The sequence below is a fragment of the Hipposideros armiger genome, unplaced genomic scaffold, assembly GCF_001890085.2.
Source record: "Hipposideros armiger isolate ML-2016 unplaced genomic scaffold, ASM189008v1 scaffold_524, whole genome shotgun sequence".
NCBI lineage: Eukaryota > Metazoa > Chordata > Mammalia > Chiroptera > Hipposideridae > Hipposideros > Hipposideros armiger.
This window is the reverse complement of record NW_017731874.1, coordinates 841,053-857,849: the sequence shown is the minus strand read 5'-3', so window position 1 is coordinate 857,849 and position 16,797 is coordinate 841,053. Positions and strand designations below refer to the sequence as shown.

The 16,797-nt window shown below is 42.8% G+C and overlaps 1 protein-coding gene across 18 annotated transcripts in view; it reads right to left on the bottom strand.

Moving 5' to 3' along the window:
- Window positions 1-16,797, bottom strand: part of KIAA1217 (KIAA1217 ortholog) — a 475,355-nt gene that overhangs the window by 61,394 nt on the left and 397,164 nt on the right. For 16 of the 18 annotated variants that reach the window (XM_019668323.1, XM_019668333.1, XM_019668318.1 and 13 more), the window contains one exon: window positions 8,366-9,198. In XM_019668323.1, the coding sequence (XP_019523868.1) occupies window positions 8,366-9,198 (833 nt within the window). Of the gene's footprint in view, window positions 1-8,365; window positions 9,199-14,727; window positions 15,023-16,797 lie in introns of those variants that run through there. The other 2 variants (XM_019668327.1, XM_019668335.1) reach the window with 1 other exon arrangement.

The following is a 16,797-nucleotide window of genomic DNA, read 5'->3' as shown; positions in this document are numbered from 1 at the left end:
AGAATGTAAACCAAAATTTGGAGTTTAATTAAAATCAGAACAGGGATACATCAAACAAACAAAGCCTACTTTTCTGATCATCGATTTTTGAGACTGAAAGCATCTCCAAAACTTTGTGGAGTTCCAGCTTATTCCTGAGAGACATTACCCATCACAAAAGGTTTCCCTCTTTGAACTATTCACATTTTGTAGCAGAAAACGGAACCAAGTCCCTCAGAACATCTTTTCTCTCTTCTGTCTAAAATAATACAGGCTTTTTAAGACCTGCAATTCTTGAAAGTTCAAATTCATGCTTAGACCTACCTGGCTGTATTTTCGAATCACTTCATTCACAACAAATAAAGTGCAAAATTCAAACAAGTGTAATTTCTGTGATCTCCACCAGACAGAAGGACCACTAATCACAAGAGAGACTGAAATGTGGCCTGGACCTTATGAGAGCCCAGGATTATTCAGCTGCTGGGCTGTCGGACTACTTAGATGAGCTCCATCTTCAGGCTGGGGCCCAGCCACGCTGAGTCTGCATTGAGTCGACATCTTTCAAGGAGGCTGAACCTGCACCTAAACATTTATTCCTTTCTCTCGGAAGGAAGAGGTTCCAGTTGGCAAGAAAAGGGGATTATCTGAATCTCACAGTTGTTTAGGTTCCTTTGCTTTAGCTTCTGGTTACACACCTAAGGCATCTGATTGACAGCACAGCATGAATATTCAAAGGCGATACAAGGGCACATGTAAATTTCATCTAATTAGTGACAGATGATGGCTTTTCCTTCTGAGAATTGGTTTAAAGTAACACAGACCTTGTGACAGTCATTCCACTGGTATTTTTGATAGAATGTTTCTTGTGTCAGAGGAGGGCTATCTTCATAATTTGTCAGTTGGTTAAGGATCATTTTTATCAGACAGCTGTTGCCTGAACTCAGAAGTCTAGGAAGGCTCACAAATATTACTTAACAATGAAGTTTATATTCCTTTGACTGAAGTAATAATTCAACTTATCGGCACTTACTTGACTTCTGAGACTGGCAAAACATCATATCCAGATGTCATGTGTACAGACATCATAATGGTAGAAATATGGCAAATTTTGGATAAAGATCAGTCTTGCTTCCCAAATGATACTTTTCAATCCATTCTAAATCACAGAAGTTCTAGTTCATCTCGACATTCTCATGAAGGCTCCCAGACCAGTTTAAGTTCGGGAAAGCACTCCCTTGTCTGAAATCATAGCAATTATTGTCTGTATCACTTGTTTGGAATTAATTATGTACAAGCAGTCCGCGAATTATGGCAGGCTTGTAATTAAAAGTTTACTTGTACTTTCATTGCTTAGAAATTGGAATAAGTGGTGGCTGGTTTTCCAGCTGGCCCACAGAAGGCTCTTTAACATACAATGGACTATTAGTTCTATCATTGTTCCTCATTGTTTTCAAGGGAAATGTGTCCTGACTTTCCAGCTGGACTTTGAGATCAGGAGCAGATTTCCTTCTAAAAGAAGCTTCAGACTCAGGGAGAGTCCCTTTCCCCCTTAGTGACTTGGCCTGGCCTCCTCCCTTCTGCCTGCTTCATTAGGAGATGTCACTGTCCAGGTGAGGAGAAGAGCATCCCTGAATATCATCCATGAATGAAATCCTATTCTTGCAAGTTGTTCCTGCAAGTAGGCACTCATAGCTCAGAAGCTTCCTGTACTTAACTGGCTGAGCTTATATATTTACATCACACTTTTAACATTTTATGACTGTCCTCAGAGTTTATATGCCTTGTGCATGAGGACCACATCGAAGTCCGTGTCCTGCAAAGCATCCAGCTCACAGCTAAGCACCTAAGAGGTGCTCAATAAACATTTATTGATCTATAATTAGAGCTACATGGAAAAGCAATTGAGACAAGGGCTGAATCAGTCGGGCACTATTAGGCATCAAAACCGATAACCTAACAATTTCAACGGCCACCTGGTTAGGTGTCTTTATCCTCAGTCACATAGTTCAAGTGCGCTTTTAAAAGGATGTCCTGATCCTGGATTGTCTTTTTGTTCCTGCACCCAAGCCTGGGCAAACCTGACTACTCTCCTGAAATGGATTTAAAAGTGGTTTTGATATTCTAAACATTCTAATTTGGGTCTTGAAGCCCAGACAATTCAGTTCTCTAGTCACACTTAGTTTTGTTCTCTCCTCTAACCCCCTCCCTTGCTTTATGTTCTTCTTGGTATTATATTAAAAAATGTGTCTCCCTACTTCTTTAAGCACAGTCCTTTGTCCTAGCCAGCTCTGTATGCATCTCTCTGTTTAGAAGCATTTAGTAGAGTGCTTTGCTCAAAGTAGGAACTCTCGAGCACTCACTACATGGCAGGCATAGCACAAGGCACTTACCTGTAATGGGGTCTTCCATCCTAAGACTGGTGTTATTATTATCCCTATATTACACATGCACAAACAGAAGCAGGGCAGGATTCAGTCATTTCTGAAAGGTCTCAACTGCTAGCAAGTGTTAGAAGTGGGATTTGAACCCAGGAAACCTGGCTCTGGAGTCCACATTCATAAACACTGCACATTACTGCCTCTCAATAAATGGCTGATAGTGGAGTGATTGAATTGAAGGTAGGAACAGCAAGTTACGACAATAATGAAGTTGCTTTACCAAAAGGTAAAGGACAGAATTATAAAAATTTTCAAGATCCATGTTTTACGAATGTCACAATTTATACTCCTTAAGTGTGGGGCATTCTTTCACTTCTCCACTGCATCAAGAAGAAAAAGTCCAAATTTCCTTTAGAGCAGTGCTCACAGCCAGGGACATTTGACAATGTCATGACTGGGGTGAGCTGGGGGGAGGGTAGTTTGCTACTGGCATCTAGTGGGTAGAAATTGGAGATGCTGCAAACCATCCTACCATGCCCAGGAGAGCCCTGCCAACAATTTAATGAGTCCCAAATATCAAGAGTGAAGAAGTTAAGAACACTTGCTGTAGAAAGATGCCAAGTCTAACTACTCAGGATATCTGATGTGGTTCACTTTTAACTACACATGCAGGAAAAGGAAAAAAAAAATCAATCATTCTATTTCAATCATTCAGACATGCCTCTCTAGCAGGATAAAGCATAGCTTAGAAAATCTTCGAAAGTCTGTCAGTCACTGTGAACATGTTTAAATGACATAAACCTGAATTTAGACTTTCACTCAATCAACTGCTTAAACCCAAAATGCATCTCACCCCTCAAAGCTACCAACACAATAACATTTAATCCTCATAAAATAAGGAAGTGATGTAAAATGATTAAGAACAGACACAAGCAACCAGTTAGCATGCAGGCTTCCTCTTGTACACAGAATTTTTCTTTCTCCTTCTTTTTAATTGGCTCAAGACAAGGGATTCTGTTTCTCTAAATCTGCGTTGTCTTAGAAATCATAGAAGGGTCTTATGTGGTTTCTCTTTCTCCAGATATACATGCCCAGACAGGGCAAGAATTTGCTCCCCAGTGGATTCTTGACTCGTTTGTTGAATTTAGCTACTGTAGGTGCAGAACAGTAAAATACGATCTTAGTTCATGTTTACCATGTTTTGAAAAATGTTACATTAGGAGGACTCTGTTATATATTTGGAAGGAAAGCCATCATCACTTTGCAATGAGCATCCTTGAATTTTGAGTGTTATTCCACTCAAATATATTGCACATTATATGATTCAAACTATAAATAGAAAATAGCAAAACATAAATGTCCTAGAATTTTACAATTCTTAAGGGCTGTTTTATGTGCCATGAGTAGAAATAATGGTGCTGTTTAATGAAGTAATTTTATAGCCCAGGGAAGACAGAGCCTCATGTGCTAAGTCATGTGTCACACATCGTCTCCCTTGGCACTCCCTCTCAGTCACAGGGACACAACCCACACTCTTCTTGGGTCCCAGCTGAAGGGAACGCATCTGGGTAAAGCCACCTCATCACTCAAGGCCATTTTCTTTCCTTTCTAGAAGGTCAGACACGAGAATTTCTACCCTGAAGGTCAAAGAAGTTGTAATCTACTCCTCTCTACCCCAAAGTCCACTGCCATCTTGGGAGGAGAGCCCTCCCATCATATATGATCTTCCACATACAGTATTTTTTCCCAGATCTTCTATATATAATTTGCCATCACTAAGTTCTTTGTGGAAGCATTTTTATAAGAAAAGAGATGTCATATTCATTAAATCAAGGCACATGATTAAATATGAGGATCAAGACGAAATTGACTCATTTTCAAGTCAATGGAGCTGTTATAAAATCATGTTCTCTCAAGGAAAAAAAAAAGCTACCATCGGAAGTTTCCTGAGTACAGATGAAAAAAGAAAGGGTTTTTCAAACATCCTGCAGTTATGTGTGCTCTTTCACAAAAGTGCTCTTCTGAACAGCAACTAAACCCAGCCATGCCCAGAAGAAAGCATCGCTACAGATTCCTCAGTCTCCCTCCTGTGTTTTGGTAGCTTCATATCTGAGATGTAAAATTTCACTTGAGAGTTGTATGTAAAAAGTACTCTCAGATTTATTTGCTTTTTAATATCATGAAACTGCAACAGAAATTGATTTGGCACTTTATAGGACCCTGTACTCATGAAGTTAGACTTTAGGGGTTGAAGACTCTTTAAAAATACTTACACAGATTAAATTCGTCTAAAATAACATCATGGTATAGGTGAAACAACAGACTATAATTTTGTGCTTTGGTAATTGTTTTGTGTTCTTGTTTTTAAATTTTTTCTTTGACATAGTACTCACATTTATTTTTTGAAAATAAAATTTAACAAGAATGTTCTCTTCATGCTTCCCCTATTTCTGCATAATTATGCTAATGTATTAGCTAGGGCAGTTATATTTAAATGGCATGTATATATTTAGCAGCATAATTATGCAAATTCTATCATGTTTATGATTGTAAATATCCTTTAGGAACAGTCACTTAGCATTTAGCGTCGAAACAATTTTTGAAATATTCTGGTTGAAACGCTCAGAATTCACATCTGAATTCACTTCTTTGCTCAGTGAAGTTGGGGCTCGTAGTTCTCACTCTCCAGGCAGAATATTGTACAGTGGTAAAAAATATGAATTCTTTAATGGGCTTGGACATTCTACACCATGTACTGGCTTTGTGGCCTTGGGCAAGTTACTTAACCTCTCTGAGCTCAGTTTCTACACCGGTAAAATTGGGATGATGGTAGAGCATACCTCACTGGGTCTTCATGATGATTATCTCCTGGGATGTATGGAAACTACTTAACACAGTGTTTGGCGCACAAAAGGCTCTCAATAAATGATAGCTGCCATCAGTGTTCTTCTTCTTATAATAGTGGTACTTAGAAATGTAATATCCAGTAGTACTACATTTCAGCCTGGTCATTAAGCTCCCTAAAAGAGTTCAGATCATAGTCAAAGAGGAATGTATGGCACTTCTAATTTTGTCCCACATTCTTACCTGTCTAGATAATAATGGGGTGGGAGTGCTGATAGCAAAAATTTCCAGACTTCAGCTCTTTTTACTAGAGAATCATTCTACACACATTTTCCTGTCATGTGCCTGGGCTGAGTTAGTGGGGATGTTTAGGTGTTTCACAAACAGGGATTCTAAATGGCGAGCTCTGTGTGTGTGTGTGTGCGCGCGCGCGTGCACAGAGTGGAGGGGAAGGGAGTCTAGCCTGCTCATGTATATATAAGCACTCCAATTCTACTCTCTGAAGAGATAAGCTGATTAACAGGTAAGGAATCACCTGGCTGAGATGTGTGAGATAAAATTCTTCCTATGCTCTTTCACATTTTGGGGAATGAAAACATGCAAAAATATAAAATTATATTTATAGGGCCAAATGAGTGGCATGTTGGTTAAGAGTTGGCTTGGGACGCCAGCTCTGAGCAGCAGGGCCCTGGCTCGGATCCCACATGAGGGCCGGTGATGCTGTGCCCTCTACAGCTAAGATGGTGAACAACAAGATGGTGAACAACAGCTCCACCTGGAGCTGGGCTGCCGTGAGCCGCAGGCGATGGCATAGGCTGCAGTGGAGCTGTGGCAGGCTGGCATAAGCTACCATGAGTGGCTGCAGCCAGCGTGAGCGGACACCCAATGGCGGGCGAGCGACTGCCTTACCCGGAAAGAGCACAATGGTAATACCAACATGGGCCAGTGAGGCGGCGTCCTCCACAACTAGACTGAAGAACAAAAGGACAGCAACTTGTCTGTTCCCCTTCCCCGATTCCCCAGTGCTGTTCCCCTCCCCCAATTCCCCAATAAAATCTTAAAAAAAATTATATTTATAATAACTATCATGTCAGAATATGGTAGTGATAATGACAAGTATATTTTAGGTGGGCATTAATCTTTTTAGTCAATTTTTCTAATACCTAGTATTCTAGGAATAAGATAATTTGGATTTTCTTAAAAAAGGGTTTGCAACATTTAAACAGGCATCCACAGAATTTTTCTGAGCCTTGGTGAAATAAATAGTAACCTAAAGAGAAACAGAGGCCAGGAAGGAACACTAATGCTAATAAAGGCTAAAGTTCTTCAAGATTTTGATCTAATATAGAGAAGATTCCACATATCAGCAGAGGGTTCCTTCATTTTGTTTCCTCCCACAACCAAATCCTGTAAAAAACTGGGTTCAGTGATGTTCATCAAGTTATATACGTGTGGTGACCGTATGCATGACATTGAACTAGGCGCTGAGGAAGAAGTCGGACACCATCGTTGGCCAAAAATGTGCCTATAGCCCAGCAAGGTGGAAATAGCTTAAGATGATCCACAGAGGAATCAAGTTCTCAATCCTCTTCTATCTACAAGGTGGGTCAGCGCGAGGGTGGGTGGGAGTGGTAGGCAGGATGGATTCTGGCTCGCAGCATTATATATCCTAGAGTTGGATTGTTTTTATTGTTTCCTGGACTAACTCTTAGGACTCCAAGTCCCATCCTCTCAGTGACTCATATTTCCTGACCAGTCCCTCAGAGCCCACCACAGAGGACACATTACCCTTTTTTCGAAGCACAGGACACAAGCTTCTGAGCCTCAAGGCATATCTTGGAAGATTTCCCTCGAGTTGTGACATTGGTCTGTTCCAATAAGCCTCAGTGTTTACTCCACACCCTTCAGTTGGCCGTGGTCACAAGAAGTGTCACTTTTCTTAGTCCTACATAATCAAGCCACTCACAGTTGATGGGTTTTTGTTTTTGTTTTTGTTTTTTAAGTTGTGGGAGAGGATTAGAATTTGTTGGTGCATTGATGATCCCCAAACTCCTGGATTCCTTCTCTTTCCAGCCACCTGGAATTTTTCTGCTGTGACTGAACAAATAAGGAGAGACAGCCCTTTCATGCCAAAATTCTGCTAATGAGGATAGGACTTTCTGATTTGCGTTTGAAAAAGTAACATAGACAATTCATATTCCATTCACAATGTTTTGCCTCTTTTTTATAAGGTTATGTAATAGAGGTATTACTACTTTTAGTGAGGAGCAGAAAACACTGGTTCTTATAAGGTACTGAGTAAATAACTGGATCTTATTTTTCATACCCTTTTTGAATGCATATGACAACCCGGTAAAAGGCTTAACCTCTTTTGGACTCAATTTCTTTGACAGACTTTTATGATTAAATTATTATGTTGACTTCCTTTAACCAATTCTCAGGCCCTCTATCAAAATTACCTTTTCTATTACTATGTGAACTTTGGAGGGTTTTTAAGACATAGTAGGGAGCTTCTGTACATTATAAGAATTATGTATACTAAAATAGAAATGAAAATACCCGAGTGTGTCATTCACTAGAACATTTTTGCTGATCTCAGTACCACTCCGGAATGAGTATTAAATCTAAACCGTCCTATTTTATGCAAATTCCTGCTTTATCACCCTAGATGACAGCCAGTAACACATTCTTTCCATTTCCCCAGACCAGATAAGAAGACAACATTTCACTGCACAAGGAAAAACACAAATTGTCATTGCAAACAGTTAAAACTTGAACCACTCCCTCCTTATTTTCAGCAGCGGGTCAATTATTATGAGCTCTTGATTTGTTTGTCTGAATGGTTTCTGCTAATCACAATTTTCTTCCGAGTTATTCAGAAGTACACGAATGATGACACTGTTTGACCGACACTCGGAAGGCCCGCACTGACCACTCGTGGTGTGCCTACCCTCCTGTAGCTTGGCCACGGGCCTTCCTCACTTGACACCCACCGATTTAGAAACTGCGAGCAAGGATGGTTTTTGATCCTACTCTGTGCCCTCTGCAGCATCACAGGGCACACAGCACGAGGCTGGTGCTCAGCCAACATCTGTTCTCTTGGTTTGACCTCTGAAGAGCAGCCCCCAAAAACACACCACCCGTGGCCACCCTTACCACCTTACCTGGTCTCTCTGTCTTTGGGTATCGTAGCGGTGCTGTAAGCAAACATTTGCTTCTCCACTAGAGGAGGGCCGAGGTCCACAATGCCGGATAATCCTGGAGTGGTCCGTGGCTTTTCAATATACACCAAGGTGCCCGGCTCCTTTTTGAAGGCCTGGCGGCTGGGCGAGACCCGGTCTGGCTGCAGCGTGTGAGGGGGCCCGTGGGCATTATGGTGAGCGTGCATGTCCACCATTCTCATGTCACTGACTCGGTGAGGAGAGGCAGGGGGCGTTTTGGAGCCCAGAGTAGGCAAGTGGCTATCTGGATATTTCCTTGACTTCTGTCTGTACAGTGACTGCTCCATGTGCATTTCTGCTTGTAAAGAAGGGTTGCAGTAAGCACTCGCTGACCGAATTGCTGTGCGGTGATAGGCGATGATGTGATCAGGGACATCCAGTGGGTGCCCCCCATGGGAAGAGGCTATGCTCATCCGACCCTCGTGATACAGGTAAGGGTCAGCATAGAAACCCTCATTGCGGTACATCGCAATGTTCTTGCCACTCATGTCTTCATCTGGCTTTACATCTCTTCTTTCCAAAATGGCGCTTGGGCTGGGTGAGATGGATCTGGACACTGGCAGGCTGGAGAGTCTGTCCCTGGGGATGGTGGCGTTGCCAGGAACAATCATTGGGCGGGTGCCCCCATAAGGGATTCTGGATGGGGACGGAGGCATGGAGTGCGGCACAGGAGTGGACGGCGGAGAATTTGGAATGACATGGGGTGGATGAGCTGTAGCTCCAGGTCGGGAGGCACCAGGGCCATCTCCTCTTGCATAAATAATTTCTCTCTGCATCTGAAAATGAAACAAGAAATTAGAAAATCTATTCCGAGATTCATGTTTTTAGAGGTCTCAATGTGACAAGGGGAGGGGGCCCATCTGAATAATGGCCTCTGCCAGAGTCCACACCCTAATCCGTGGAATCTGTGAAAGGGGAGGGCAGGAGGGCAGAGTCGGGGAAGGAGATATGATGGCAGAAGCAGGGCCACAGAGAGACACTGGAAGATATTATGCCACTGCCTTTCAAGATGGAGGAGGGGACCGTGAACCAGGGCACACAGGCAGCGTCTAGAATCTGGAAAAGGTGAGGGAATGAATTCTTCCCTAGAGCCCCCAGAGGGAGTGTGGCACTGCCAGCACCCTGATGTTGGCCCGTGAAACCCATTCTGGACTTGAGCTCTCCACAACTGTACGATATTGCATTTGTGGTGTTTTAAGCCACGAAGTTTGTGGTAATTTGTTACAGCAGCCACAGGATACAAATGCACTTGATATTGAACTCAACCTTGTGGGGTTTGAGGGGAAACAGTGCAGTAGTTTAAATTTTGAGGCTATCGCTTCTTAGAGACACTGAATAAATGTGCATGTAAGGTATTAGAAGTGCTAAAATTAAGTTTTCTAAAGCTTGTCCTGGACACGTTTTCTAGTATCAACCCTAAAAAAGAGTAAGCATCTTTCTCATCTTTCAAAGCTGGTACAACCTAGGGACATGGCCAGAGAGAAAGGAGATGCATGGGGAAAACTTAAAGGAAAAGTTTCCCTGACTCACTATCTCTATACCTGAGCTGGGAGAAAGCCAGCTCTGAGAGGTTGGGAGGAAATAATGATCCAGGAGGTGAGAGTGCAATTGGAGGCCAAACTTGCAGTGCGGAGGGCAAGGGAGAGAAGAGGAAAGGCGGTCCGGGCATGGTGGATAGTGGGGAGAAAGAATCCTAACACTGCATGCTCGGGCTGCCATGGGATGACAAGGAGCCTGCTGGAGTCGGCCATCGTAGGTGTGGTATCTCTCGCCCAGGCAGTGACTTCTGGGCCGTGCCATTACCATCAGTTGAGGAGAGTGGGGACTCCTGCAGGGTCTTTCATTAGCTCTCCTTTAGAAAAAAAACAATGACTAAAGAATCAAGGAGTCAAGACTCTCAGACACAGAGAGCTTGCCAGAGGCAGGAGGTGGGTGGTGGGTAAAGGTGGTCAAAAAGCATAAACTTGCAGTTATAATAAAAAATAAAATTAAGTCATGGGGTTGTAATGTACAGAATGGTGATTATAGTTAATGATGCTGAACTGTGTATTTGAAAGTTGCTGAAGGAGTAGCTTTTCAAAGTTGTCATCCCAAGAAAGAAAAAGTGTAACTATGTATGGTGATGGGTGTTACCTAGACTTATTGTGGTGATCATTTCATGGTATTGAGGATCATTATGTCCATCTGAAACTAAAATAATGTTATATGTCAATTATATCTCAATAAAAAGGGAATCACGTTAACGGGGAAAGGGAAATGACTGTGCATATACACTGCTCTGTTTAGCAAGGGGCAGAATAAAAAATAACAAATTCATTCAGGATATGGGTATATGATACTTTTTGTTGTGGTCAAAGCCCAGGAGGTTGATGCTCACTGAGAGTCTCCAAATGGGGAATTTGGAGGGAAGGGACAGGCAGCTTTGACAGCTCTCAAATCCACCCTTCAAGTTCCATTTGTGCTGTCACAGGAGCCCACACCCCCACCCAGACTTCTGGGAGATGTGACAGGCAAGGAGGGCTAAAAGGTTGGGGGGCGGGTAGGGGGATGAGGAGAGGGGAGGGGGGCTCAAATGGACAAGAACAAAGGTGCAGAGCTGAGAGACCCATAGTGTGGGTGACGGGGGAAGAGAAGACCAAGCAGAGGCAACAGGGGAAGGTTGACAACAAAACAGAGTCCAATGCATGAATACCTACCAATTCCTTAGCTTATAAATTCATTCACTTAGTAAACAATATTTATCAAGCACGTGCTAGGAACCAGGCATTATTGTAGGACACTGCTCTAATAAGCTGCCAGTTCCCACCCTGAAGAGGGTACATTCTTGCATACAGCTCTTAGATGAGAATGCAGGGAAAGAACTGTGATGCTCACACTTCCTTATCTTGTCTCTGAAAAGACCCCACAGTGCAGAATCCCTGATACGGGAGTTTTACAGATTATGGTGGATCGACCAATAAAAAAATGCAAACAAGGTGCAAATATGTAGCAACCACAAGGAGCCCTTTGAGGGTACGTTATGTGAGCACCACTGAATTGGTTCCTCAGCCCCCTTAGGGGGGCCAGCTGTTTCCAGGGACCCCAGAGCATGCAGGCTCATCACTCATAATTACAACTTTATCCGCACTACTCCACCACCCCTCCCACAGCAATAGGCCCGTCTGTTCTCCCCCTCTAAACCAAACTTGTGATATCCTCAAGCTGTCCTCACCCCGGGGACTCTCTCCCCATTTCCCAGCCCCTGTGGACCCAAACTGAGGCTGAGGTTCACGGCTAGGCTCCAGGTGCTTCTGCTCCACTTGGCCAAGCAGGGCCTCTCTCTGCTCACTCACCCTCATGACTCAGGTGCTCAGGTCCTTAGAGCCAGAGGGCCTTCCCAAGGTGTGACATTATCAGTGTGATAACATACCCAATTCTCATTCAAAATGGAGGGAGCAGCCACATGACAAGTTTTACAGCAGATCAACATGGATCTCCTATAAATACCTTCCACAAGGCAGGGCTGGCTCAGTGGGGAGCAAAGCAGGCCTTCGCTCATAAAACACAAGAGGGACTGGCTCATCCTGTAGGGTGAACCTGGCCAAATTCCCCACGCGATCAGACCACATGCTGCAATAATCAACCCAAATGGATGTCAAGATAAATTTATCGTATTGATCCAAACATGACACTGTGTATAAGGTGAAGCACAGTGCTCAAGGTGATTTGGGTACAATAAATGGTAGGCACTGTTGTTATTATTATTCATTCAAAAATTAAAGGGGGGAGGGCTTTAAATGTCTAGAGCCCACTTAGGATGAATAACAATCCTAACTGTGTTAGTCACTACCCCCTGTTTTTTTCCTTCTTTTTCTGGCTTCAGAATACATCTTGATTTGGGGGATCCTGACCCTATTTAATACACAGCACACACTACCCTGCCTTTTCTGGCAAGAGAGTAAAAAGAAACATCAAGAAGGAGTATAGAGCTTTCTAGAAAGATAAAGAATATTGATGAAAGGAAAATGTAAAATTAACTTTAATTCATGAAAAGTTGAGTAAATTCCTTTTAAAACAACAGGGTGCCTGCATAGGTATTTTTATTTTTTATTTACTTTTTCCCGCATAGGTGCTTTAAAAACATGTTTGGTGATATGAAAAGAAATGGTTAGGTACATTACATAACTAATTTTTAAAATGAAACACACACAAAAAAATCTCATTGGAAAAAAAAGTCTCATTAGACTTTCTTGATGCCATATGTAGATGAATTCAGAAAGAAATATAGCAATTAATTAATAACAATTCTGATATGCTGTGTATTCATATGGGGAATGTGGATGATTAGTTAAACTATTTAACATCCGGTCGCCAGAATCACATGGGTACCAACCAACCAACCAACCAGAATGGGACCTCAGCCAAGAAAGATGGATCCCAGCCATAAGCAATCAGCATCATGGACCTAAAGGTAAAGCTGTGTATCACCCCTGCCATGGCCACCTCGAAATAATCTTGCCATCATCCAACAGGGTCACTGAAAGAATCACTGTCCACCTGAGTCCTCCACAGTGGAGGTGAACACAAGCATTCAGCAATGACAGAACAGGTAACTTAAGGTTGAATGTCTCCACCAGTACAGGTGACTTAGAGGTTGGAAGCCTTTGGCAGAATTCTTATGTTGGCTTGTGAAGCTATGACTGACTTTCCAAGACGAACTTCTAAAAAGAACCCTGATAATTTCATCCTTGGCTCTACACAGAGCCCAAGAAGAGAATGACACGATGTGCCCATAATGTAGTTGGAAAATGTTTTAAACCTGCAACTAAAATGAATCCTTAAAATTAGACAACTGAGGTTCATATACTAAAGGATGTGGATGTACCAAAGACAGCTCACTGCTAGGATGAGGCGGAAGGTATGGATGCAGAGATGAGAAGACAGAATCTTTTTTAAGTCTTCAGTGTGATCTCCCACGGAGACCATTTGCTAGTCTAATAAAAAGCAGACTTTTATACTCCAGGAGATGCTCATTGTCTGACTAACTCAACCAGGATGATGATTAAGGTTCCATAATCCGTAGTTAAAAAAATAAATCCCAGACTTTTGTGTTAGTGTTCTTTCTGTGGAGATACCTTTCTAGAATAAGGCACCTACACAGTTTTGTTTTTTAACTGGTTTTTTTTTTTGGCTATGAACGAAGAAATGGCATTAAGTACATACTGAGATTTTCTGCACTAGTACTCAAAGTGAGACCATTTGGGAGAAAATTATATTAAATTTTAAAGGTAAAATAAACAAGCAACATGCATACACACAGTTGCTATGTACTTTAATAAACCTGAATCTCTTTATTTTCCCACCAATCTCTCTGATGCCACTGAATTTCTCTATCATCATCTCATGTCTCTTAGTAAGTTAAATGTATCTGGATACATTATATCCTTGACACTTGCCCCAGAAAATTTCCACAGTAATGTCTTTATGTGAGCTTCAAAGAATTTCATTTTACATCAAGGAAGAGATGACCTAAACACAAACGTAAAGGTTCTTTTGACACCTTCCCAGAGTACAATTCAGGTAGTTCTTTACCTGCACCTCGGCCCAGGCAAAGAAAATATAACTTTTCTCTGTATCTACATATTGGCACTGTAAGAACAAGACTGTTCTCTATCGCTCCTCTGCTCTCTTTGGGCATGGTCTCTCCCTCTTTCCATTGCTGCCCGAACCTTTGCTGTCTCTGGGTTGAATCCTTCCAGTTCTTGTAAACAGCATAGTTTCTTCCAGAGCTCAGCACCACAGTCCCAGCTGAGGCTGCTGTCCCTGCCCACAGCCCACAGCTCAAAAAGCTCTCTGGCCCCAACTTCCTAAGGACCAGAAAAAAAACCTGGGGCAGTTTCAAATGAATTGTCTAAAGTTTGAGTTAGAAATCCTAACACATATCTATATTTTATTTCCCCCAAACACTGTAAGTTACATCAAATATTACTCATGGAGAACTTTCTTGAATGTAAGATAAGTTTCTTGAATGCAGGGGCAAAATCTTAACATTGCTTCTGGAAAAAGATGCAGCATAAAATTGTTCATTTCAAATCATTTTGGGAAACTGTCTCATGTAATCATCTCTCTTTGTGGAGTATTTAAAATACATATATCTTTGCAGAAAGGGAATATTATGTACAGTTTATTGTATTTCAAACCCCACCCTTCCAAATCTAGAATTTGTAAACATCCCACTCAATCAAACCACACAATGAAGTAACCGGACAAACATGAAAAGAATTCTTATGAGGCTCTTTTACCCTCAAAGAATTAAAGCCACTTACTTTTTCTTAAGGAAATCACCTGTATAACTAACGCCGTGAGAAAGCACATTGGCTCAGTTCCCAATTACGCGATTCCTTTGTTTGCTGGTTTCATCTAAATCCTCAGCTCCACATTTGGATATTTTAGACAGCTTTCTCTTCAGAGAAGAAGTCACAAAGGACACAGATCGTGAAACGTTCCCCAGCTTGAGTGTTCACAGCCAGTAAAGACCATTTTGTTCTACCCAGTCTTCTGAGCGAAGCTGCCACAGGCAGGCATGGATAAAGTCGTCCTCCCCATGATAAGCCAATTTCTCCTCCCCTTGGAAATTAGTCACTGAATAACCTCAGCCCATATCCAACCACAGGCTACTGCACGGTGACTCAGTCCTTTAACAATTGCTTACACGGAAAACACACACCAACGAAGGAACTCTGAGAGGACTAGGTAGTACATGGATTAACAATGAAGGAAATATTACAAAATAGATTTACGAAGGCAAACAGGAGCATTAAAACCAGCCCCCAACAACGGAAACCATCAGAAAACCCAACACGCTAATTACCCCCAGGACCAACTCTCAGATCAGTGTTCTGTGGAGGGAGGGTGCTGCTAGGAAAACCTAGATAGACCAGCACCCCACACCCACTCTGCTGCAAGGCTTCTGAAGCCTGTGGATTGGCAACTGAAGGAAACGTGAGGCTCTTCTCCTGGTTTATAACACCGGAGGGAAAACATGAGGGCGGAGGCTGTGTGTCTATTCACTAACCAGCCTGGTGTTACCATGCTCACCTGGGGTGGCAGCCATTAATCAGTCCTACGCAGGGCCAGGCAAGCAACTGCAATCATTCTGGAAAACATACCTGAAAGGAGAGGGAACGACAGAGAGGGCCCGCCAATGCTTAAGCAACGAGGGGATTTGGGAAAGGACACCGGAGTCTTTCTGCCCCACTCTCAGTAAGGCAGGAGAAGTCCAGGGCACTCTTCAGAGACCCCCGTGGGCAATCCCTGTCAAGGCAGCTATTCTCTTCCAGGCGAACAGTGTGTGTTCCCAACAAGAAGCGGCTTGTGCAGCACTCAGTGGACGACAGGTATTAACACATCGCTAACAAAAGGTGAGGGAGAAAGAAAGCATTTCCTTAGCTCGCAGGTAGGCTCTGTTTAGTCACTGTCATGCTTTCTGCACCCTCGGGGACTGAGTGGAATGGAAAGCTATCCTAATGGGAATCCAGTGAAAAGTCACTCAACATGCTGGCCTGGAAGCCTCACCGGCCTCAGGCCACACCCCATGACCACACTCTGTGCAGCCTGCACATTTTTCAAACATTTTAAGGCTTTTAGAGGTTGCTCTTGCTGACCAAAAGAATTCCATGACGTCTCTCAAGTTCAATTTCAGTCAGCATTGCAGGCTTTCTCAAAAAACTGTTTACTGCCACCAGGGCACTTTGTGGTTATTACAGGAGGGAGAAAATGGAGCATGTGACATTGCTACCCTCCTAAGATGTCTCATTAGAAACAATATTTGGATGAAGTGGTTGTAACAGATGCCACCTAAGAGGTCGGAAAAGAGAAGAAGTAATGCGAAAACCCTTGTTTTGATTTTTAATCTAATCAGCAGGAGTTTGTTATTTTTCACCGGAGTATGGGAAGCACACACTATCAGTCCCGGACGCATCTGGGAGACATTTGGCAGGTTTTGTTTCTTCAGTCAAACGCGTGCTTTCCAGGAAGGGGGAGGCCGGGGCTGGTCTCCCTTGTCTAATTAAGCCACAATTCCACCCCTAGCACGTCCCCAAAGACCTTGTTTTATGGCGTAAGACATCCTGGCCATTAGTACAGGGCTCTTGTACTAATTTACCCACTGTTTATACGTGCAGGACTGCCTATAAGAGTGAACTAATGTGAAGTGTTTGGGTCATGGCCCTCTCCCCAGAAAACAGAAGCGCTCAGCTCTCACCGCTGTTTGGCTAAGTGAATCATGCCATGCTCAACACAGTAGTCCAGGTCAGCTAAATTTTAGAGACACGTGGCTTCTGTTGACCCTGTTTGTTATCATGTAAGTCGGTGGGTGCAAGGTGAGAGAAGGTCTA